Below are 25,966 nucleotides of genomic sequence, written 5' to 3'. Positions count from 1 at the left end.
GAAGAAGCCACCACCGAAGGGAAGCTTTGGTTGCCTGAGAGAGGGAGACGTTCCTGTCTAGGGACGTCGGCATCCTGTCCCATTTGCGTAGGATGTCCCATTGAAGAGGACGCAGGTGAAACTGCGCGAAAGGAACTGCCTCCATTGCTGCCACCATCTTCCCCAGGAAGTGCATGAGTCGCCTCAAGGGGTGTGACCGACCTTGAAGGAGAGATTGCACCCCTGTCTGTAGTGAACGCTGTTTTTCCAGCGGAAGCTTCACTATCGCTGGAAGAGTATGAAACTCCATGCCAAGATATGTCAGCGATTGGACCGGTGTCAGATTTGACTTTGGAAAATTGATGATCCACCCGAAACTCTGGAGAGTCTCCAGAGTAACGTTGAGGCTGTGTTGGCATGCCTCTTGAGAGGGTGCCTTGACCAGCAGATCGTCTAAGTAAGGTATCACCGAGTGACCCTGAGAGTGGAGGACCGCAACTACTGTAGCCATGACCTTGGTGAAAACCCTTGGGGCTGTCGCCAGGCCGAACGGCAGTGCCGCGAACTGAAGGTGTTAGTCTCCTATGGCGAAGCGCAGGAAGCGCTGATGCTCTGGAGCAATCGGTACGTGGAGATAAGCATCTTTGATATCGATCGATGCTAGGAAATCTCCTTGGGACATTGAGGCGATGACGGAGCGGAGGGATTCCATCCGGAACCGCCTGGTCTTTACGTGTTTGTTGAGCAGTTTTAGATCCAAAACAGGACGGAAAGACCCGTCCTTCTTTGGAACCACAAACAGGTTGGAGTAGAAACCGTGACCCTGTTGCTGAAGAGGAACCGGGACCACCACTCCTTCTGCCTTCAGAATGCCCACCGCCTGCAGAAGAGCCTCGGCTCGCTCGGGAGGCGGAGATGTTCTGAAGAATCGAGTCGGAGGACGAGAGCTGAACTCTATCCTGTAACCGTGAGACAAAATGTCTCTCACCCAACGGTCTTTTACTTGTGGCAGCCAGGTGTCGCAAAAGCGGGAGAGCTTGCCACCGACCGAGGATGCGGTGTGAGGAGGCCGTAAGTCATGAGGAAGCCGCCTTGGTAGCGGCACCTCCGGCGGTCTTTTTAGGGCGTGATTTAGACCGCCATGCGTCGGAGTTCCTCTGATCCTTCTGAGGCCTTTTGGACGAGGAGAATTGGGACCTGCCCGTACCCCGAAAGGACCGAAACCTCGACTGTCCCCTCCTCTGTTGGGGTGTTTTTGGTTTGGCCTGGGGTAAGGATGTTTCCTTTCCCTTGGATTGTTTGATGATTTCATCCAATCTCTCACCAAACAAACGGTCGCCAGAAAATGGCAATCCAGTTAAGCACTTTTTGGAAGCCGAATCTGCCTTCCATTCCCGCAGCCACAAGGCCCTGCGTATTGCCACCGAATTGTCGGCTGCAACCGCCGTACGGGTCGCAGAGTCCAGGACAGCATTAATAGCGTAGGACGCAAATGCCGATGTTTGAGAGGTTATGGACGCCACCTGCGGCGCAGACGTACGTGTGAGTGCGTCAATTTGCGCCTGACCAGCTGAGATAGCTTGGAGTGCCCATACGGCTGCGAATGCTGGAGCAAAAGACGCGCCGATAGCTTCATAGATGGATTTCAACCAGAGCTCCATCTGTCTGTCAGTGGCATCCTTGAGTGAAGCTCCATCTTCCACTGCAACTATGGATCTAGCCGCCAGTCTGGAGATTGGAGGATCCACCTTGGGACACTGAGTCCAGCCCTTGACCACGTCAGGGGGAAAAGGGTAACGTGTATCCTTAAGGCGCTTGGAAAAACGCTTATCTGGACAAGCATGGTGTTTCTGGCAGGGCTGTGGAGTCGGTAAGCCAAACCTTCGACTCCGACTCAGACTCCTCAAATTCTCTTGCACCGACTCAGACTCCGGCTCCGACTCCGACTCCTACATATATTGCTTATAGTTAGGTGAAAAATTTATTGTAGTACATGAATATGTGTATGTGAACATCAGACATTTAATAATTTTTATGATACGATAATCAAGATATTTGGATAGAACATAAAATATATTTATTGGAATACAACTTTAGAACACAAAAAACTGTAATAAATTGTAAATATGTAATACACTATGTAATATACAGTAGATTACATATACATCTTGTGTGTGTATATACACTGTGTGTATATATATATATATATATATATATATATATATATATATATATATATATATATATATATATATATATATATATATATATATATATATATATATATATATATATATATTACATATTTACAATTTATTAGTTTTTTGTGTTCTAAAGTTGTATTCCAATAAATATTTTATGTTCTATCCAAATATCTTGATTATTGTATCATAAAAACAATTAAATGTCTGATGTTCACATTGTACTACAATAAATTTTTCACTTAAATATAAGCATTATACTAAATGTTATTATTTAGTAAAATATTCAGCACATTCTGCATTGCACTCCTGTCCCCAATTTATTATATATTTTAGGAGTCGGAGTCGGTGCATTTTATACTGACTCCGACTCCACCAAAATGAGCTCCGACTCAGACTCCGACTCCACGACTCCGACTCCACAGCCCTGGTTTCTGGACTGCCTCTCTGAAGTCAGAGTGGTCAAGAAACATACTCTTTGTACGCTTGGGAAACCTGAAACGGAATTTCTCCTGCTGAGAAGCTGACTCCTCCACTGGAGGAGCTGAGGGAGAAATATTCAACCTTTCATTGATGGACGCAATAAGATCATTCACTATGGCGTCCCCATCAGGAGTATCAAGGTTGAGAGCGGCTTCAGGATCAGAATCCTGATCAGCTACCTCCGCTTCATCATACAGAGAGTCCTGTCGCTGAGACCCTGAACATTGTGATGATGTCGAGGGGATTTCATAGCGAGCTCGCTTAGTCGGTCTGGGGCTGCGGTCCGTGTCAGAGACCTCACCCTGGGATCCATGAGACACCCCGGGAAGACATTGCTGTTCCAACTGAGGGGGACCAGGGGGCAATGATTCCACAGTGCCCCTGGCTTGAGATGCCGGCCTGGACTGCAAGGCTTCTAATATCTTAGCCATAGTCTCAGAAGTCTTTCAGTAAAAACTGCAAACTCCGTCCCTGTCACCTGGACAGTGTTAACAGGTGGTTCTCCCTGGGCCACCCCTAGCAGAGGCTCTGGCTGAGAAAGTGCCACAGGGGCCGAGCATTGCACACAATGAGGGTCAGTGGAACCTGCCGGCAGTATAGCCGTACATGCTGCACAGGCAGCATAGTAAGTCTGTGCCTTGGCACCCTTGCTATTTGTGGACGACATGCTGTTGTCTCCTCTGAGCAATACAGGAGGGTATATAGCCACAAATCAACAGTGCACCCTACAGTGTAAAGTATAGACTATAATCATGTAATCTATAAGTACACTTCTGCACTAGTGGGGCCAGCACCACAGGTGCTGCTTACCGCCTGCGCAAAGCGTTTGTGTGGGCACCAGAATTCCTGCCTGGGTCTCTTTGAGCTTGTCTCTCCTCTTCAGCGTTAGCAGAGCTGAGAGGAATGGCTGCCGGCGTCCTGAGGAGAGGAGGGAGCCGTGGGCGACCGTGACCCAGAAAAGTGCGGGAACTGGTGCCCCACTGTGCAGAGTGAGGGGGGTGGAGTATGCAAAGCATGCTCCAGCCCTCAGTGCTGCCGTCCTGTACAGCGTCCCGCCCTTCCCCTGACTGGTAGGGCTGGGGGCGGGAAGAAAGACACAAACACACTCAGCGACGCTGAAGTGTATAGTGGCACAAATGCAGCCAGCGCTGCTGTCCCCGGTGCACTAGCACACCCAGCAATGCTGGAGTGTTGCTGTGCGCGGTCCCCACGGGGACACAGAGTACCTCCAAGTAGCAGGGCCATGTCCCTGAACGATACTCGGCTCCTATCCAGCAGGGTCCTCAGGAGCTGTGGATGGAGCACGGTCTCCTGTGCCTGGAGACCGATGGGATCCCACTTCACCCAGAGCCCTAATTGAGGGATGGGGAAGGAAAGCAGCATGTGGGCTCCAGCCTCCGTACCCGCAATGGATACCTCAACCTTAACAACACCGCCGACAAGAGTGGGGTGAGAAGGGAGCATGCTGGGGGCCCTGTTATGGGCCCTCTTTTCTTCCATCCGACATAGTCAGCAGCTGCTGCTGACTAAGCTGTGGAGCTATGCGTGGATGCCTTCGCACAAAGCATAAAAACTGATGAGCCCGTAGCAGTACGGGGGGTGTATAGGCTGAAGGGGAGGGGCTTTACACTTTTAGTGTAATACTTTGTGCGGCCTCCGGAGGCATAGCTATACACCCAATTGTCTGGGTCTCCCAATTAGGAGCGACAAAGAAAAAAAAAAGCCTGGAGGTGGCGCATGCACAGATGGAGCGTGTGGCCCAAGATCTCATCTGCACACGTCGCCTCCGACCCATTGATCTCCCAACTGCGGACATAAGGAAAACAGTGCCTGGAGGTGGCGCATGCACAGATGGAGTGTGTGGCTCAAGATCTCATCTGTACACGTCGCCTCCGACCCATTGATCCCCCAATAGTGGCCTGCAGGTGGCGCGTGCACATGTGAGCTCAATCTGTGCACGTGCCAACTCTAGATGCCATTTGTTTGAAGCCCGCACCGCCAACAGTTTTTGGATATTCCCTGTCTTCTCAGCACCTGCCGCGAGCATCTGGGACACCCTCCGCACCGCCCTATTTCCCCACCGCCCCTGCCGCCTGTGACCCGGCTCCACTACCGCTGCCATCTCCCCCTCCCCGGTAAGACACCACTGGATAAGACTGACCCCATTTTGATTTTTCTACCCCCCCTCCACCTCTAAATTTGGGGTGCATCTTATAATGCGAGGCGTTTTATAAAACGCAAATTACGGTATTTATTGAAAACAGAATGCGTTGAGAAAACTAAGAATATCAGCCGGCCGGTCCATATAGACGGCTTTATTTTCTAAGAACAATAAAATTTTCCTTGCGAAATAAATACAAAACAGAAATACAATAGATGCAAAAAAACAATAAAAAAAAACAAAGTAAAGAAAGGGACAAATTAAAGGCGAAAACATTTACAGGACGTGATGGCGCCCAAGTGTCGGGGCAGTACATGATATCCGGATTATGAGACTTTCCTTCCCAATTCTACTGTGGAAAAACGTCGAGCTATATGGTTAGAAAAGAAAAAAAATATCCCCTCGTAATAAAAACGACGGCAAAATGTTTACAAATGAGAATAATTTACATTCTCCTCCATGTACATCATTTACAAGTGAACGCACATTCATGTGCCCCCTCCCCAGACCCAGCAAAAGCAGTGTCTGGGGCTCAACCACATCACAATATGGCTCCCTTAGTGTCCCTTTAAGAGAAGTGTGCACATTGATGGCTTTAGTAATCCGTGGTCACTGGATCAGAGGCCTGTGAAAATCCTGCAACCACTAACAGCCGAAACGTACATGGGGGAGAGGGGTCCAGATCGGATACGGATGACTTATTCTAAGGATGGCCATGCCATAAACTCTGGACCGTCCCTTTAAAACCGAACCTCAGTCGTGTCTGATTTAATAAATTCCTGTGTTCCCTAAATTTTGTGCCCCATGAGAAGGGGACTGACCAGGAACACAAGGATTTACTAAAAACAGATATGTCCTACACCCATGGTAGGAGGCCGGATTCACACATTAGATATTCATGGTCTGAGCACGGACAGCGACGCACGGAGTGATGGCAGGGGAGCTGCGTACCGTGTGCTTCTCTCATTTCATAAGTATTATGACAACCCCAAAAATCAATCTGTCTTTTGTTTTCTTGCAGAAATGGCCGATTGTTAAAAAAAAAAAAAAAACTAAGAAAAATAACGGAGGCATTTAAAGGGTCCAGATCTTCCTCTTTCCATGAGACGGAAAGCAGAAAAGCAGATTTAATACCTCTGAACAGAAAGGTCACAAAAAGCAGGCAGGCAACCCGAAAACCTCAACACGTGCCGGGTCCGCAGCAGACGGCGTGTCCTCAGATGGTCAGCCAGCGACCATGATGTCCATCCGCTGAGAGTCACAAGAACCGGAGGCAGAAGGGGCTTCCTCTACAGCTACATTGTCAGGGGTCTTCCTTGAGCCCCTCCATTATGTTCCTTGATTAAAAGGCGACATGTGAAGGTAACGTCTGTAATTACCAGTCTTCCTTTCTCTTTTTTTGCTCATTGTAATAGCAGCAGAATAGAAAAAATGACCGTCCGTAAGACACAAGAACGTGGCGGCTGGGGAGAGCGGCGGCTAATCGCTGTCACTGGAGTCGCTGCTCGGGGCGCCCTGGACCTTATTGCGATGCTGCATGGCGCGGTCGTAGGCGATCTGCACAGACTTCCGAATGTTGGATTTCCTTCCTTCCAGCATCTTTTCCTTATCCAGCTCCCGATTCATCCCCAGAGGAACCAGCTTTGTTCTGGGAAGCCACTGCCTGCGACACAAAGGAGCAAAGAGATCCATCACCAAGAGGACAGGGCGAGGAGTAACAGGATTTACAAGCGGAAACCTCTACAGAAAAAGTCACTCGTATGAAGTTACCTTCTGCATTATACTCCAGAGCAGAACTCACTATTCTGCTGGTGCAGTCACCATGTACATACATTACAGATCCTGAGTTACATCCTGTATTTACTCCAGAGCAGAACTCACTATTCTGCTGGTGCAGTCACCATGTACATACATTACAGATCCTGAGTTACATCCTGTATTTACTCCAGAGCAGAACTCACTATTCTGCTGGTGCAGTCACCATGTACATACATACAGGATGTAACTCAAAATCTGTAATGTATGATGTACATGGTGACTGCACCAGCAGAATAGGGAGTGCAGCTCTGGAGTATAATACAGGATGTAACTCAGGATCTGTAATGTATTCTATTCCAGAGCTGCACTCACTATTCTGCTGGTGCAGTCACTGTGTACATACATTACATTACTTATCCTGTACTGATCCTGAGTTACATCCTGTATTATACTCCAGAGCTGCACTCACTATTCTGCTGGCGTAGTCAGAAATACAGAATGCAACTCAGGATCAGTACAGGATAAGTTGTGTAATGTATGTACACAGTGACTGCATCAGCAGAATAGTGAGTGCAGCTCTGGAGTAAAATACAGGATGTAACTCAGGATCAGTACAGGATCACTAATGTAATGTATGTACACAGTGACTGCACCAGCAGAATAGTGAGTGCAGCTCTGGAGTATAATACAGGATGTAACTCAGGATCAGTACAGGATCAGTAATGTATGTACACAGTGACTGCACCAGCAGAATAGTGAGTGCAGCTCTGGAGTATAATACAGGATGTAACTCAGGATCAGTACAGGATCACTAATGTAATGTATGTACACAGTGACTGCACCAGCAGAATAGTGAGTGCAGCTCTGGAGTATAATACAGGATGTAACTCAGGATCAGTACAGGATCAGTAATGTATGTACACAGTGACTGCACCAGCAGAATAGTGAGTGCAGCTCTGGAGTATAATACAGGAGGTAACTCAGGATCAGTACAGGATCACTAATGTAATGTATGTACACAGTGACTGCACCAGCAGAATAGTGAGTGCAGCTCTGGAGTATAATACAGGATGTAACTCAGGATCAGTACAGGATCAGTAATGTATGTACACAGTGACTGCACCAGCAGAATAGTGAGTGCAGCTCTGGAGTATAATACAGGAGGTAACTCAGGATCAGTACAGGATCACTAATGTAATGTATGTACACAGTGACTGCACCAGCAGAATAGTGAGTGCAGCTCTGGAGTATAATACAGGATGTAACTCAGGATCAGTACAGGATCACTAATGTAATGTATGTACACAGTGACTGCACCAGCAGAATAGTGAGTGCAGCTCTAGAGTATAATACAGGAGGTAACTCAGGATCAGTAAAGATGTAAAGTGGACATGGCTTTTAAACTACCAGCTTTTAAAAAGGGACCTTGATCACGGAATTTTAACCACCTTTCAGGTTATAAAGTTATATGGGGGGAAAACCTGTTGACAAGTATCTTTAAAGCTGGGTTTACACGCTGCAACATCGCAAAGGACATCGCTGTAACGTCACCGGTTTGGTGACGCAATAGCGATCTCCATAAGTCTCTGCTAAGTCTCTGGTGAGCGTTCAACCCGGCAAACCTGGCCAACAACTTACCAGCGATCCGGACCTGCAGAGCGACCTAGCTGGTTGTTGGGGACGTTGATAAGCAGCCTTTTGAAAGGGAAGTTGCTAACAAAGTCGCTGAAAAGGATTCACACACTGAAACTTCATGCTGCACAGCGGGAAACAAAGGACCTAGGAATGGTCCTGAACGACTTGTAGTGATCAGCAACTTCCAGCAACTTCACAGCAGGGGCCAGGTCGCTGATAGGTTTCACACACTGCAACATCGCAAACAACATGGCTATTGCGTCACAAAACCGGTGACGTTACAGCGATGTCGTTTGAGATGTTTCAGTGTGTAAACCCAGCTTAACCCCTTCTTTTCCCTCCACTTCTTCCATGAGCCATAGTTTTATTTTACTGTAAACATCGCAGTATGAGGGCTTTATTTTGTCGAATGAGTTGTACTTTTGAATGACACCGGTCATTCTTCCACTGTGTACTGGAAAATGGGGGGAAAAAAAATAATAGTATAATTCTAAAGTGTGTCAAAATCGCAAAAAAAAAGTGAACTTCCATAATTTTTTCACTATATGGTAAAACTGACCTGGCAATATGATTCGCCAGGTCAGTATAAGTGGACAGATAAAATTAAAAACAAAAAAAAACAAACTATACATTTTTGCTGTTTTTTTTGCCACCTAAAAAGACAAAGAAAAAAAAAAAAAAAAAATAATTCAGAAACGTAAAAAAAAAAAATAAAAAAAAAGAGAATTTTGTTACTTACCATAAATTCTTTTTCTTATAGTTCCATATTGGGAGACCCAGACCTTGGGTGTTTAGCTTCTGCCTCCGGAGGACACACAAAGTACTACACTTAAAAGTGTAGCTCCTACCTCTGAGCTTATACACCCCCTGGTAGCCAGTCCTAGCCAGTTTAGTGCAAAAGCTGAAGGAGAATAGCCACCCAAAAGTAGAACCGAGTAAGAACCGGAACAACCGGAGACTCTGTCCACGACAATAGCCGGTGATAACACATGGAACAAGAAAATTGCCAACAGGCAACAGGGAGGGAGCTGGGTCTCCCAATACGGAACTATAAGAAAAAGAATTTACGGTAAGTAACAAAATTCTCTTTTTCTTTATCGTTCCTTTGGGAGACCCAGACCATGGGACGTTCCAAAGCTGTCCCTGGGTGGGAAATAAACAGAAAAACTAAGAAGTAGGCAGAGCCTAACTTCACAAGTGGGCGACAGCCGCCTGAAGGATGCGTCTGCCCAAGCTCGCATCTGCCGAAGCATGAGCATGCACTTGGTAGTGCTTCGAGAAGGTATGCAGGCTAGTCCAAGTGGCAGCCTGACAGACCTGCTGAGCCGTAGCCTGGTGCCTAAAAGCCCAAGAGGCACCGACAGCTCTGGTCGAGTGTGCTTTGATCCCCGGCGGGGGAGGCACCTGAGTACTCTGGTAGGCGTCCGAAATGGTCGATCTAATCCAACGGGCTAAGGTCGGCTTAGAAGCAGAGAGGCCCTTACGCCGACCTGTGGTTAGCACAAAAAGAGAGGTGCACCGCCTAAGCGCAGCGGTGCGAGACACATAGATCCGGAGAGCACGCACCAGATCCAGAGTATGCAGCGCTTTCTCAAAGCGATGAACAGGGGCCGGACAGAAGGAAGGCAAGGAAATGTCCTGGTTAAGGTGGAAGGGAGAGACCACCTTAGGAAGAAAGTCCGGGGTCGGACGGAGAACTACCTTGTCTTGGTGAAAAACCAAAAAGGTGACTCCGAGGAGAGCGCAGCCAAATCAGAGACTCTCCTGAGAGAAGATATGGCAACTAGAAAGGCCACCTTTTCAGAAAGACGATACAAAGAAACCTCCCTAAGGGGCTCGAAAGGGGGTTTCTGCAATACCGTGACGACCAAGTTAAGGTCCCAGGGATCCAAGGGCCGCCAATAAGGCGGAATGATGTGAGACGCGCCTTGCATGAAGGTGCGGACCTGAGCCAGCCGGGCGAGACGCCGCTGGAACAGCACTGATAGAGCTGAGACTTGTCCCTTGAGAGAGTTGAGGGACAGTCCTAGCTGCAGACCGGACTGTAGAAAAGACAGAAGGGTCGGCAACGAGAATGGCCAAGGAGGATGGCCAAGGAGCATGGCCGGAAGAGTGACACCAGGACAGGAAAATTTTCCAAGTCCTGTGATAGATCTTGACGGAGGAAGACTTACGGGCCCGAGTCATAGTGGAGATGACTTCAGGAGGAATACCAGAAGCCGTCAAAATCCAGGACTCAAGAGCCATGCCGTCAATTTGAGTGCCGCAGAATTCAGGCGGAAAAACGGACCTTGCGAGAGCAGGTCTGGACGGTCCGGAAGATGCCACAGCATCTCCATGGACAGTTGGAGCAGGTCCGGATACCAAGCTCGCCTGGGCCAGTCCGGTGCAATGAGGATGACTCGACGGCCCTCCATTCTGATCTTGCGCAGAACTCTGGGCAAGAGCGCTAGAGGGGGAAACACGTAGGACAGACGAAACTGGGACCAGTCTTGAACCAGAGCGTCCGCGGCGAAGGCCTGAGGATCGTGGGAGCGAGCCACGTAAACCGGAACCTTGTTGCTGTGACGGGATGCCATTAGGTCCACGTCCGGAGAGCCCCACTTGCGGTAGATTGACTGAAACACTGCCGGGTGCAGGGACCACTCGCCACCATCCACGGATTGACGGCTGAGATAATCTGCCTCCCAGTTTTCTACGCCAGGGATGTGGACTGCGGATATGGTGGACTTTGAGTCCTCCGTCCATTGAAGAATGCGTTGGACCTCCAACATTGCCAGGCGGCTGCGTGTCCCGCGTTGGTGATTGATGTAGGCAACCGCTGTCGCGTTGTCTGACTGGACTCGGATGTGCCTGCCCGCCAACAGGTGGTGAAAGGCTATGAGAGCTAGAAGCACAGCTCTGGTTTCCAGCACATTGATTGAAAGGGCTGACTCGGACGGAGTCCAAGTGCCCTGCGCTCTGTGGTGGAGATGTACCGCTCCCGAGCCGGATAGGCTGGCATCCGTGGTGAGAATCACCCAGGACGGAGTCAGGAAGGAGCGCCCTTGGGACAGGGAGAGGGGTCGAAGCCACCACTGAAGAGAGCTCCTGGTCCGTGGCGACAGAGCCACTAACCTCTGTAAGGAGGAAGGCAGCTTGTCCCAACAGCGGAGAATGTCCAGCTGCAGAGGACGCAGATGGAACTGGGCAAAGGGAACCGCCTCCATGGAGGCCACCATTTGACCCAGCACCTGCATCAGGCGCCTGAGGGAATAACGGCGGGGCCTCAGGAGAGAGCGCACCTCTAGCCGGAGAGACTGCTGTTTGATTAAGGGCAACTTCACAAGTGCCGGCAAAGTCTCGAACTGCATCCCTAGGTACGTGAGACTCTGGGTCGGAGTCAGAGTGGATTGGATTTGGGAAAATTGACAATCCACCCGAATTGGGCTAGGGTGGCGAGAGTGAGCGAAACACTCCGCTGACAGTCTGCGCTGGATGGACCCTTGACCAGAAGGTCGTCCAGATAAGGAATCACTGCTAACCCCTGGAGGTGCAGGACCGCAATCACTGCCGCCATGACCTTGGTGAATACCCGAGGGGCCGTGGCCAACCCGAAGGGGAGAGCCACGAATTGGAAATGATCCTCTCCTATCGCAAAACGTAACCAACACTGATGTGACACTGCGATTGGCACATGCAGATAGGCATCTCTGATGTCGATGGACGCCAGGAACTCCCCCTTGGGTCATAGAGGCAATGACTGATCGCAGAGACTCCATGTGAAAATGCCGCACCCGGACATGCTTGTTGAGAAGCTTGAGATCCAGGATGGGCCGGAAGGTACCGTCCTTTTTTGGAACTAGGAAGAGATTTGAGTAGAAACCTCTGAACCGTTCCTGAGCGGGAACTGGGACAATCACTCCGTTTGCCTGCAAGGACGCCACTGCCTGCGAGAAGGCGGCGGCCTTGGAGCAAGGGGGAGTTGAGAGAAAAAAATCTGTTTGAAGGGCTGGAAGAGAATTCTATCCTGTAGCCGTGAGATATGATGTCTCACCCACTGATCGGAGACTTGCTTTAACCAAGCGTCGCCAAAGTGGGGGAGCCTGCCACCGACTAAGGACGTGGCTGGAGCGGGCCGAGAGTCATGAGGAAGATGCCTTAGTGGCAGCACCTCCTGCGGTCTTCTGCGGACGCGCTTTTGGGCGCCAATTGGATTTCTGATCCTTGGCTGAGTTAGCGGACGAGGCGGAAGGCTTAGAGGATGACCAGTTGGAGGAACGAAAGGAACGAAACCTCGATTGATTCCTACCCTGGGCGGGTTTCCTGGTCTTGGTTTGTGGCATGGAAGTACTCTTCCCGCCAGTAGCTTCTTTAATGATTTCATCCAGCTGTTCACCGAACAGCCGGGACCCAGCAAAAGGGAGCCCAGCAAGAAACTTCTTGGAAGAAGCATCTGCCTTCCACTCTCGAAGCCACAGGATCCTGCGGATAGCGAGGGAATTAGCCGAAGCCACCGCAGTGCGGTGAGAAGCCTCCAGCATGGCAGACATGGCATAAGATGAAAAAGCTGAAGCCTGAGCAGTTAAGGCAACCATCTCAGGCATAGATTCCTTGGTAAGGGAATGCATCTCCTCTAAAGAAGCAGAGATGGCTTTGAGAGCCCACACTGCTGCAAAAGTCGGGGAAAACGCGGCCCCCGCAGCTTCATACACAGATTTGGCCAGAAGGTCAATCTGACGGTCAGTGGAATCCTTAAGTGAGGTGTCGTCAGCCACCGACACAACAGTCCGAGCTGAGAGCCTAGACACCGGAGGGTCTACCTTTGGTGAATGAGCCCACTCCTTGACCACCTCAGGTGGAAATGGAAACCGGTCATCAGAACCACGCTTTGGAAAGCGTTTGTCAAAGCAGGCCCTGGGGGCTTGGTCACAGCGGTCTGAAAACTGGAGTGGTTAAAGAACACACTCTTCACTCTCTTAGGCGAGGTAAACTGATGTTTTTCTGCCAAAGAGGGTTGCTCCTCTGATACTGGCGGATTGAGATCCAGCACAGAATTAATAGAAGCAATCAAATCACTAAGATCTGAGTCACCCTCAGAGAAATCGATGGGATACATAGCCTCCGAGCCCCCAGTGAGGGCATCCTCCTCATCTTGAGAGTCAGCTCTTGAGACAGAGCCGCGGGATGAGGAGGGGGAGGAAACCCTGCGCCTTCTCTTAGAAGGACGGGGTCTGGGATCAGATGATGAATCCTCCGTGAGCTCCGATGGACGGAGGTCAGAGGATAGGAGTCCTCTGTCAAGAGTATTAGAGGCACCCTGTGAGGGGGGCTGATGCATATTCATCAAAGTCCTGGACAAAAGTCCCATGGACTCAGCAAATGACTGGGATATGGACCTAGAAAAGGACTCTACCCAGGCCGGGGGTTCAATCACAGGTGCAGCAGCAGCCTGAGAGACCACTGGGGGTGAGACTCCAGGCTGTGGCACCGCCAAGTTAGAGCAACCATCACGGTGTGGATAAGTGCTCGGCTCAGGCAGCAGGAGCTTACATGCAGTGCATGCAGAATAAAGCTTTGGAGCCTTGCTCCTTGTGTGAGACATGCTGCTGCTGGAGTGGGGGCTTTGCAGAGAATGAACCCCAGGGAGAATATACAGAGGTCCACAACCGGAGACCGGCTGTGGCTTACCAGACCGCTGAGCGCGGTGTTGTGTGCCCTCCAGATCCCGAAGCCCGGACCCCCAGTGCGCAGCACCTCAGCCGAGATGCAGAATGCAGGATGTCCCAGAGCAGAGTGGACTCTACCTGAGAAATGGCCGCCAGAGCGAAGAGAGGGGGCGGGCCTAGGGGCGTTCCTATAAAAGAAGAGCGGGAACTGGAGGGCTATAGAGACCTGCAGGGAAGGAGGGACGCCCCAGCAGTGGGGAGTGTCCCTCCCCTGTGTAGAACGGCCGCCGGGAGGAGTCGAACCTGTCCCTCTGCATGAGTGACATGCGAGGGCAGGAAAACGAAACTAGGCCTCCGGCGAAGCCGGGGCCTAAATTTAAGCGGCGAGGCCAACAAGCAGGCACCATCGGCGCGGTTCTCGGGCAAAAGCTAGAGAACCCACCGGAAAAGTTAAAAACAATCACATACAGCATACTCTCCCCTTACAATAAAGAACCGGGACCCCCAACATAAACATCTGAGGTACTTAGCTGCTGAGACGCAGGGCCATGTCCCTGGGGATGAGTGCTCCGGTCCAACAGAATCCTCAAGGGGCTGTGGATGGAGACCGGACTCCTGCCAGGCATGGAGACCGTGCTGGCTCCCACTTCAAGCCAGAGCCCAGAAGGGATGTGAAGGAGCGCGGCATGTAAGGCTTCAGCCTTGTAAATCAACCTTAACAACACCGCCGACACAGTGGGGTGAGAAGGGACATGCCGGGGGTCCAGACATGGACCCGCTTTTTTTCAGACTCTTTCCAAAAGTCAAACAAATCAGATGAGAATGCATGTGTGGATGTATGCCTGCTGACACAAAGCAATAAACTGGCTAGATCTGGTTCTCCAGGGGGTGTATAAGCTCAGAGGGAGGAGCTACACTTTTAAGTGTAGTACTTTGTGTGTCCTCCGGAGGCAGAAGCTAAACACCCATGGTCTGGGTCTCCCAAAGGAACGATAAAGAAAATTTCCTTTTAACATTCATTTTTTTATTATTTTTTTTTGGGGATATAGGGCTGTGTGATAGGTTATATTTTTTCACACCCTGAGCTAATGTTTTTACAAATACCATTTTGGGGCAGATCTGATGCTTGATTGCCTTTTATTGTTATGTTGTAGAGACTCCCAAAAACATGACTGACATTTTGATTTGTTTTTCCGGCTACATTGTTTATTGTTCAAATTAATTTATATTTTGATAGATCGGACATTTCTGAATGCGGTGATATCAAGTGTATTTTTTTTCCTAGTTTTATTTTTAATGGCGCAAAAGGGGGCGATTTCAACTTGTGGGGTTTTTGTTTTAAATAATTTTTACTTCACTTTTTACTGTATTTACTAGTACTCTTAGGCTATGTGCTCACGGGACTCTGTACCCGTGGATTTTTGCCGCGGAAAACCTGCGGATTTATCTGGATTTTCTAGATAAACCCGCAGGTTTCAGCAAGTACAGACACTCCCAATGTTATCCTATGGGGCATAGGGAGTGCTGTGTCCATGCTGCGGATATATCTGGATTTTCTAGATAAATCCGCAGGTTTCAGCATGTACAGACACTCCACATGTTATCCTATGGGGCATGGGGAGTGCTGTATCAATGCTGCGGTATATGCGGCTGCAGAATATGCTTCGGATGTCTCGCGGCCGCACATAACTGCATGTCAATTATTCCTGCGGATTTACCAGCAGAAATCCCGGCCCTCCACTATGGAGATAGAGGCTGGGATTTCTGCAGGTAAGTCGCACGAATGTCCGCAGGTTTTCCGCTGGAATCCCGCAGCCATGTATAGCTGCGGATTCCGGGGAGCTGCTGCGGGAAACCTGCGGACGTACCTGCGGATATATATGCGGGTACATAGTGCCGTGGGCACATAGCCTTAGGGGACTGCAAGCAGCGATTAAATGATTGCCTGCCTGTGCTCTACCGATCAGCACTGCTCAGTACAGCAGAAATCATCAGCTCCCAAGAATGTGTTTCGCAGTGTAAACAGGAAAATTATGATGACAGGTATGGGTCATCAGCTGACCCCCAGCTGTCATGAAAACCTTTTTGTGATCACGTGACGGGGGCGCCGATTGGCAGGATCAGTGACGCGCTTCCAGTCAGTACGTATTCAATGCCAATGTCCGTGATTGACAGCGGCATTTAACTGGTGGATCTCAGATCTACCTGCAGTTGTTAGAGGCACATGATTGCTGACAAAACCAGCCATCAAGTGCAGGGAAAGATGCCAGCTCAGTGTGCAAAGATCATCAATATCTAATGCAGGCCCATAAGAGACCGAAAATAAAAACCATGTTCTATAGTAAACCACACGCTGCAGTCCCACGTCCTCCATGCGCACACGCGGCTACGTACCATGTACGTTTATTATCAAAAAACAGAACGAGGTAGAGATGTTCTTGTGCTTCTTGCGTCATTTGCTCGCCCAGCTTGAGTACATCTACGGGTGGGACAGGAATTGGGACGCCGTGGTGAAACACTCCGTCTCGGGACATCTTTGGGTCGATAATCTAAAAAGAAAAATGATAACGGCAATGAAGTTTGGGTCGTTCTTCGCAGCCTCCAATGACATTTACTTGTAGACACACAGAGGAATAATCTCTACCAGGCTTTATTTGGACCCATCGTGATCAAGGTGCAGATTACAGTTAAATCCAAAAACAGCTAAGACAACATGGAAAAAAAAAATAATAGGGGAGGAACTGATGTCTACCAGAGCCGGATAGGAGGGGTATCCCCGACACTTGGCCCACACCAAGTCTAAGGCTTCTAGAGTGGAGTCTTCGTCTTCGGACAGCCACCCCGCCCCTCGTCCCTCCATTCCTTTGCGTACCACTATCAAACAATAGAAAAGGTCACAAGTCACAGGCCTGTCATACAGTATCTTACAGATCCTAGAGTGTGATGTAGCCATGTTGGCAGCCATTTTTTTTTTTTGGGGGGGGGGGGGGGAGGTGTAAATTGGTCACGAGAATACCGGCAGCCTGGGCTAATCATAATGAGAGGCATCGCACTGCTCAAACCCAGGGACAGCGGGTGAATAGCCATTTAGCCCACGGAATGGCAGCCTACACTTGGATTAGGCCCAGTTTCACACATCCGGCATTTCACCAGATCCGGCGCATGCAGTGCAGTGCATTCATTTACAGTGGAAGCGCGACACCATGCGGCTGTGTGCTTCATGCACAACCGCATGTGTCCGCATGGTGTCGCGCTTCCACTGTAAATGAATGCACTGTACTGTACCGCATGCATGCCGGATCCGGCGAAATGCCGGATGTGTGAATCGGGCCTTAACGTTTTGGTGTGAGGGACCCTTTAAAATGTATTGAGGGGAAATTTAATTTAAAATTGTGGAAAAGTTTATAAGTAAGAAAAATGTTAAAGAACTTTAAATCTTTCACGCTACAGCCATAAAGGAGATGTTCATGTCAGAGTTTACATAGAGCAAAAAAGCTGCGAAAACTTAAATTACTGATCCTGAGTTATATCCTGTATTATACTCCAGAGCTGCACTCACTATTCTGCTGCAGTCACTGTGTACATGCATTACATTACTGATGCTGAATTTCCTCCTATATTATACTCCAGAGCTGCACTCACTATTCTGCTGGTGCAGTCACTGTGTACATACACTACATTACTGATCCTGAGTTACCTCCTGTATTATACTCCAGAGCTGCACTCACTATTCTGCTGAAGCAGTCACTGTGTACATACATTACTGATCCTGAGTTACCTCCTGTATTATACTCCAGAGCTGCGCTCACTATTCTGCTGGCGCAGTCATTGTACATTACTAATCCCGAGTTACCTCCTATATTATACTCCAGAGCTGCACTCACTATTCTGCAGGGTATAGCTCAGGGTTAGTATATAATGTGCAATGTAAGCTTGTCATAACTGAGTGAGCACAGACAGCCCTACAATGTGGTCACATGCATGGTCTAAACGTAGCCCCCCTACAGCCAATATTAGACCCCATCTCCAAGGACTGTATGATGTATTAAGCGCTTTAACCCTAAGGTGTGTGTTACAGAATAGACTGGGTGGGCCAAGTGCTTCTATAAAGCTGATAATTTGGTATGTAAAAACAAATAGGAGGGAAGAAGCTATACTTCTGGGCACTATACCATTTCCATGGGTACTATTTTGTTTCCCCGATTCCTCTCCCCATAGGACCTATTTGCAGTAAGTGACTTACAGCCGTGTCCTACTCGGCTTCCTATGGAATACGATTCGTTTTCGGTGCCCGACGTGTCCTCGCTGCTATAGTCGTGGTAATTCTCTCTGGAGAACGATGGCTTCCCCCGTCCTTGCTTAGAGGGAGTTGTGCTGGAAGAGAAAAATACAAAAACAGTGTAAAGAGAGGAGTATACTGCTGCGCACCACCCCCAATCCGGCAGGCGTGACCCCTGCAATCTGCCCTTTCTCAGGTCTGTAGATTATAAAGGAGGTATACAGCTTGAGAAGTCGCAAACACCGATAAGACCACACACACAGGCCTGTGACGTAGGCCGACATGACAGCTGCATACCCAAATCAGAACACTTTTTTTGCAAAAAAATTGTAAACATGATTTCCTCCGTTTAATAATGCAAAACTACAATGCATCTCAAAGGCTTATTACTTCTGCACCTTATCTGCTCTTACAGGAAACCTGTCAGGTGCAATATGCACCCCGGACCACGAGCAGTTCTGGGTGCATATTGCTAATCCCTGCCCTGACCGTCCCTGTATACACTAGCATAGGTGAAGAGATCTTTAGAAAAGAAGGGAATTTTGTTTACTTACCGTAAATTCCTTTTCTTCTAGCTCCTATTGGGAGACCCAGACAATTGGGTGTATAGCTTCTGCCTCCGGAGACCACACAAAGCATTACACTAAAAAGTGTAACCCCTCCCCTCTGCTATACACCCTCCCGTGCATCACGGTCTCCTCAGTTTTGGTGCAAAAGCAGGAAGGAGGAAACTTATAAATTGGCCTAAGGTAAATTCAATCCGAAGGATGTTCGGAGAACTGAAACCATGAACCAAAAGAACAATTCAACATGAACAACATGTGTACACAAAAGAACAACAGCCCGAAGGGAACAGGGGCGGGTGCTGGGTCTCCCAATAGGAGCTAGAAGAAAAGGAATTTACGGTAAGTAAACAAAATTCCCTTCTTTGTCGCTCCATTGGGAGACCCAGACAATTGGGACGTCCAAAAGCAGTCCCTGGGTGGGTAAAAGAATACCTCGATAAAAAGAGCCGAAAAACGGCCCCCTCTTACAGGTGGGCAACTGCCGCCTGAAGGACTCGCCTACCTAGGCTGGCATCTGCCGAATCATCGGCATGCACCTGATAGTGTTTCGTGAAAGTGTGCAGACTAGACCAGGTAGCTGCCTGACACACCTGCTGAGCCGTAGTCTGGTGTCGCAATGCTCAGGACACCGACGGCTCTGGTAGAATGGGCTTTCAGCCCTGCAGGAATCGGATCTCCTTCGCACAAAGCATAAAAACTGAGGGGCCCGTGATGCACGGGAGGGTGTATAGCAGAGGGGAGGGGTTACACTTTTTAAAGTGTAATACTTTGTGTGGCCTCCGGAGGCAGAAGCTATACACCCAATTGTCTGGGTCTCCCAATGGAGCGACAAAGAAAGTATTTGTAAAGAGCCTTTATTATATGCTGTGTATTGCTACAGAGCCTTTATCATATGCTAATGAGTATTTCTTAAGAGCTTTTATTATATGCTAATGTATATTTCTACAGAGTCTTTATCATATGCTGAGTATTTCTACAGATCCTTTATCATATGCTAATGCGTATTTCTACAGATCCTTTATCATATGCTGAGTATTTCTAAAGATCCTTTATCATATGCTAATGCGTATTTCTACAGATCCTTTATCATATGCTGAGTATTTCTAAAGATCCTTTATCATATGCTAATGAATATTTCTTCAGAGCCTTTATCATATGCTAATGAGTTTCTACAGAGCCTTTATCATATGCTAATGAGCATTTCTACAGAGCCTTTATCATATGCTAATGAGTATTTCTAAAGATCCTTTATCATATGCTAATGCACATTTCTACAGAACCTTTATCATATGCTAATGAATATTTCTACAGAGCCTTTATCATATGCTAATGAATATTTCTACAGAACCTTTATCATATGCTAATGAATATTTTTACAGAGCCTTTATCATATGCTAATGATTATTTCAACAGAGCCTTTATCATATGCTAATGTGTATTTCTACAGAGCCTTTATCATATGCTAATGAGTATTTCAACAGAGCCTTTATCATATTTCAACAGAGCCTTTATCATATGCTAATGAGTATTTCAACAGAGCCTTTATCATATGCTGAGTATTTCTACAGAGCCTTTATCATATGCTAATGAGTATTTCTACAGAGCCTTTATCCCATGCTAATGAGGCCAGGGACCAGTCACAAAGGTGTTAATTCCCCTGGCTAGTTGGCCCCCTTAGCAGGTAAGCACAAGGACGTGCTAACATGCTAATGAATGTGCAGCGTCAGAGGATGATCTCACTCACCTCTCCGCCATCACGTCAGACTCCTGGATTTCGGCTCAGTGTGCATGATCTTGGACTTTCGGTCATTCGCACTACGTACGCATCCTGGCTTCAAATTCATGTAGTGTGCATTACCGAAAATCCAGGATCATGCGCACTGAGCCGAAATCCAGGAGGTCGCAGCAATCAGGTGGAGGATATCAATGGTTAGTTTCTTTTACAAAAGATCCCTGCACCTTAAAATTGAACCAAAAGGTACCCATTTTCTCCACTGAACAGGTCCAATGTGTGTATTACCTGGTTCTGTCGGAGGCGGCACTGCTGCTGCTGGTCGTGCTGGATTCAGAGTCTGAGCTGCTGCGGGGAAGATTACAGTCAGTGCGGTAGATTAAAAAACTTTTCTTCACCTCTTGGTTGCTGAAGCCATTTGTAGGTAAATCTTTAGTAAAAAAAAATAAATAAATAAATAAAAAAAAAAAAAAAAAAAAAAAAAAGATGCATTGAAAGCATTAAATAAATGCATTAATTCCGCCCCAGGAATCTTAATAAAAGCAGACTGTGCTCCCGCCTGCTGGTAAAGAAGTGCATTAATAGGTTTCACAAAGGCCGGAATGGTTACTGGAGGCACAGTAAACTGTGGGGTACCACTGACTACATAGGGTGTTAAAGGGAAGAGGTTAACCCATGGGTGGCTCTTTAGGTGTCCTAGTCTATCAGCACCATTTAAGGACAGAGAAAATTAAGAGAAAGACCCTTACTCAGCAGGCACAACACCCCCGGACTGCTCACCTATAGAGGCATCTTCTGCAGACTTGTCGCTGTCGCTCTCACTATCGGAGCTAGACGTAGGACGGGGACTCCGGACTCTCTTCCGCTGCCTCTGGGACCCCCCCATAATAGAGAGCTGAGGGGGTCCGATCGGACTGCTGATTTTCCCTGATGCCAGTTGGTTATCCCTGTTTTTTGGAGGCCTCCCGGGTCTCTTTGGAGGTCCCGCGGTTTTGGGATTCTTCTTTGAGAAAAGGACAGAGGTCCTTCTACCAACTTCATGTGCAGGGGTGGAAGAAGTGTTTGGGCCCAGTCCTGAGAGAGGAATAAAAAGACAGGTAGAGATAGCAAAAGACGTGAAGACCCAGAGCAGACGAGAGTGTCAGGTTCAGTGGTGGAGGAGGAGAACGGGAAAAAAGAATGAGAGAAGAATAAAGGGAGGAGGAGACGGAAGGAAAAGAGTTTATTCTCTCTGGACAATACAATATGAACAGCCTAATAAAGAATAGTTGAAAATCTGGAGAGTCGGTCACCGATGAAGCACTGCAAAACGACAGCTCTTCCTGCGCACTAAAAAACACAAAAACGCTAAAATCGGAAGTTTTAGATAAACACGCTTTATTGAAAAAAAGATTAAAAAAAGTTCCAAAAGTACAGTGCTCAATACAATGATAAAAAAACTGCGCAAAAAGAGCGGTACAAACACTATAAAAAAAAAAACAAAAAAAACATTCAGCAGACAAGACATGTTCATTATGTACAGTGACAAAACTGAGGAATGAGAATATATATATATATATATATATATAAAACATTTTTTTATATTATATATATATATATATATATATATATATATATATATATATATATATATATATATATATATAAACATTTTTATATATATATATATATATATATATATATATATATATATATATATATATATATATATATATATATATATATATATAAAAATGTTTTATATATAATATATTAAAAAAAATATTATATATAAATTAAAAAAATTAATATATATAAAAAATATATATTAAAAATATATATATTTATATACTAAAAAAATATATATAATATATATATTTTTAATATATTATATATATATATATATATATATATATATATATATATATATATATATATATATATATATATATTTTAATATTAAAAATGTATATATATTAAAAAAAATAATATATATTTATATTTTATTTTTTTATATATACATACATACATACATACATACATATATATACACACATATATACACAGTACAGGCCAAAGGTTTGGACACCTTCTCATCTCTAGAACAACTGTTAAGAGGAGACTTTGTGCAGCAGCCTTCATGGTAAAATAGCTGCTTGGAAACCACTGCTAAGGACAGGCAACAAGCAGAAGAGACTTGTTTGGGCTAAAGAACACAAGGAATGGACATTAGACCAGTGGAAATCTGTGCTTTGGTCTGATAAGTCCAAATTTGAGATCTTTGGATCCAACCATCGTGTCTTTGTAGAAAAGGTGAACGGATGGACTCTACATGGCTGGTTCCCACCGTGAAGCATGGTGGAGGAGGTGTAATGGTGTGGGGGGGCTTTGCTGGTGACAATGTTGGGGATTTATTCAAAATTGAAGGCATACAGAACCAGCATGGCTACCACAGCATCTTGCAGCGGCGTGCTATTCCATCCGCTTTGCGTTTAGTTGGACCATCATTTATTTTTCAACAGGACAATGACCCCAAACACATCTCCAGGCTGTGTAAGGGCTATTTGACTAAGAAGGAGAGTGATGGGGTGCTACGCCAGATGACCTGGTCTCCAGTCACCAGACCTGAACCCAATCGAGATGGTTTGGGGTGAGCTGGACCGCAGAGTGAAGGCAAAAGAGCCAACAAGGGCTAAGCATCTCTGGGAACTGCTTCAAGACTGTTGGAAAACAATTTCCGGTGACTACCTCTTGAAGCTCATCAAGAGAATGCCAAGAGTGTGCAAAGCAGTAATCAAAGCAAAAGGTGGCTGCTTTGAAGAACCTAGAATATAAGACAGATTTTCAGTTGTTTCACACTTTTTTGTTACGTATTCCATTCCACATGTTCTCATTCATAGTTTTGATGCCTTCAATGTGAATCTACAATTTTCAGTCATGAAAATAACGAAAACTCTTTGAATGAGAAGGTGTGTCCAAACGCTTTGTCTGTACTGTGTGTGGCCCCTAGTCCACGTATGAGGGGGCTGCTGCAATGTGACCCCTATAAGCTTTCAGTATAAGGCAGCGAGGCCATCGAGCTGTGCAGGGAACTGCGGCGGCTGCCAATCAAGTGAATGCAGCTCCCTGCGCAGCCGGATGAAATCATTGTTGTAAACTAAAGGAAACTTCCCATGAAAAGAAAAAAGAAAAAAAAATGCAACTTTCCACTCACTGGCAGCAAGCAGAGATGTAATTTTGTTTCCTGTCACACAAAGGATTGAAAAAGTCCTGAACTAACGCACAAGTTGCAGTCATATCTGGTCTACTCGATCCAGACTATGCATTAGTCATGCAAACGAGAAGGTTTCTATTCACTGACTGCACGCACGCTAACTTGAAACATCAAAGACCGAAATAAAAAAAAAGTTGCAGAACTTTTTTCAATCTATTTATACAAAGCTGGAAGACATCTTTAAAGCGCACCAATCACCAGGATTTTCCTATATAACCTAAAGCCAGTGCTATACTGGCACCATCAGGCTGATTCTATACAATAGTTGTCAGCTCGGGTGTATAGGATTTGAAACACAAGCAAGTAACGTTTGTAAAATAAAGTTTTTTTGATTGGCAGCAGCTGCCGAGCTGCTAACACCTGGGGTGGGTATTAATCGTGATTCCTGCCCAACCGGCCTGTCCGCAGTCCCACTTTTATGCTTATTCCATTATAGACATGTGTGGCTATTAATCATTGCAGCTAAAAAGGACCTGTGCTGATGTCATACCCATGTGACTGGAAGGGGCGGGGCCTCAGCCAACAGGGAAAAGAAGGGAATTTTGTTTACTTACCGTAAATTCCTTTTCTTCTAGCTCCTATTGGGAGACCCAGACAATTGGGTGTATAGCTATGCCTCCGGAGGCCACACAAAGTATTACACTTAAAAGTGTAAACCCCTCCCCTCTGCTATACACCCTCCCGTGCATCACGGGCTCCTCAGTTTTGGTGCAAAAGCAGGAAGGAGGAAACTTATAAATTGGTCTAAGGTAAATTCAATCAGAAGGATGTTCGGAGAACTGAAACCATGACCAAGAACAATTCCATAAATAATAGCCCGAAGGGAACAGGGGCGGGTGCTGGGTCTCCCAATTGGAGCTAGAAGAAAAGGAATTTACGGTAAGTAAACAAAATTCCCTTCTTCTTTGTCGCTCCATTGGGAGACCCAGACAATTGGGACGTCCAAAAGCAGTCCCTGGGTGGGTAAAAGAATACCTCGGTAAAAGAGCCGTAAAACGGCTCCTTCCTACAGGTGGGCAACCGCCGCCTGAAGGACTCGCCTACCTAAGCTGGCATCTGCTGAGCGTAGGTATGCACTAGATAGTGCTCCGTGAAGGTGTGCAGACTCAACCAGGTAGTCGCCTGACACACCTGCTGAGCCGTAGCCTGGTGCAGTAACGCCCAGGACGCACCCACGGCTCTGGCAGAATGGGCCTTCAGCCTTGAAGGAACCGGAAGCCCAGCAGAGCGGTAGGCTTCAAGAATTGGCTCCTTGATCCACCGAGCCAAGTTGACTTGGGAGCTTGCGACCCTTTACGCTGGCCAGCGACAAGGACAAAGAGCGCATCCGAGCGGCGCAGGGGCGCCGTACGAGAATGTAGAGTCTGAGTGCTCTCACCAGACCTAACAAGTGCAAATCCTTTTCACATTGGTGAACCGGATGAGAACAAAAAGAAGGTAAGAAGATATCCTGATTGAGATGAACAGAGGATACCACCCTCGGGAGAAATTCCGGAACCGGACGCAGAACCACCTTGTCCTGGTGAAACACCAGGAAGGGGGGCTTTGCATGACAGCGCTGCTATGTCAGACACTTTGCGGAGTGACGTGACTGCCACTAGGAAGACCACCTTCTGCGAAATTCGTGAAAAAGAATATCAATCATTGGCTCGAAGTGTGGTTTCTGAAGAGCCGGTATCACCCTGTTCCGATCCCAGGGTTCTAGCCGACGCTTGTAAGGAGGGACTATGTGGCAAACCCACTGCAGGAACGTGCGTACCTGAGGGAGTTTGGCTAGACGCTTTTGAAAACAACACAGAAAGCGCCGAAGCTTGTCCCTTGAGGGAACCGAGAGACGACCCCTTTTCCATTCCGGATTGAAGGAAGGACAGAAAGTGGGCAAGGCGCATGGTCAGAGAGTAAAACTCTGATCAGAGCACCAGGATAAGAAGATCTTCCACGTCCTGTGGTAGATCTTGGCGGACGTTGGTTTCCTGGCTTGTCTCATAGTGGCAATGACCTCTTGAGATAACCCTGAAGACGCTAGGATCCAGGACTCAATGGCTACGCAGTCAGGTTGAGGGCCGCAGCATTCAGATGGAAAAACAGCCCTTGAGACAACAAGGCTGACCGGTCTGGTAGTGTCCACGGTTGGCCTACCGTGAGATGCCACAGATCCGTGTACCACGACCTCCTCGGGCAGTCTGGAGCGACGAGGATGGCGCGGCGGCAGTCGGATCTGATCCTGCGTAACGCTCTGGGCAGCAGTGCCAGAGGAGAAATACGTGAGGC

At 47.3% G+C, this 25,966-nt stretch overlaps 1 protein-coding gene across 6 annotated transcripts in view; it reads right to left on the bottom strand.

Moving 5' to 3' along the window:
• Positions 1-4,949: 4,949 nt before the first annotated feature.
• BRPF1 (bromodomain and PHD finger containing 1) overlaps positions 4,950-25,966 on the bottom strand; it is a 108,985-nt gene continuing 87,968 nt past the window's right edge. For 2 of the 6 annotated variants that reach the window (XM_075321439.1, XM_075321440.1), the window contains exons 10-15: positions 21,223-21,516; positions 20,731-20,872; positions 18,109-18,239; positions 16,618-16,739; positions 16,260-16,414; positions 4,950-6,487 (exon numbers count right to left, since the gene is read on the bottom strand). In XM_075321439.1, the coding sequence (XP_075177554.1) occupies positions 6,304-6,487; positions 16,260-16,414; positions 16,618-16,739; positions 18,109-18,239; positions 20,731-20,872; positions 21,223-21,516 (1,028 nt within the window). In that variant the 3' untranslated portion in view covers positions 4,950-6,303. Of the gene's footprint in view, positions 6,488-16,259; positions 16,415-16,617; positions 16,740-18,108; positions 18,240-20,730; positions 20,873-21,222; positions 21,517-25,966 lie in introns of those variants that run through there. The other 4 variants (XM_075321441.1, XM_075321443.1, XM_075321442.1 and 1 more) reach the window with 4 other exon arrangements.

This window comes from Anomaloglossus baeobatrachus, chromosome 8, assembly GCF_048569485.1.
Source record: "Anomaloglossus baeobatrachus isolate aAnoBae1 chromosome 8, aAnoBae1.hap1, whole genome shotgun sequence".
In the NCBI taxonomy this organism is placed as follows: domain Eukaryota; kingdom Metazoa; phylum Chordata; class Amphibia; order Anura; family Aromobatidae; genus Anomaloglossus; species Anomaloglossus baeobatrachus.
This window is presented reverse-complemented; position numbering and strand designations above follow the sequence as displayed.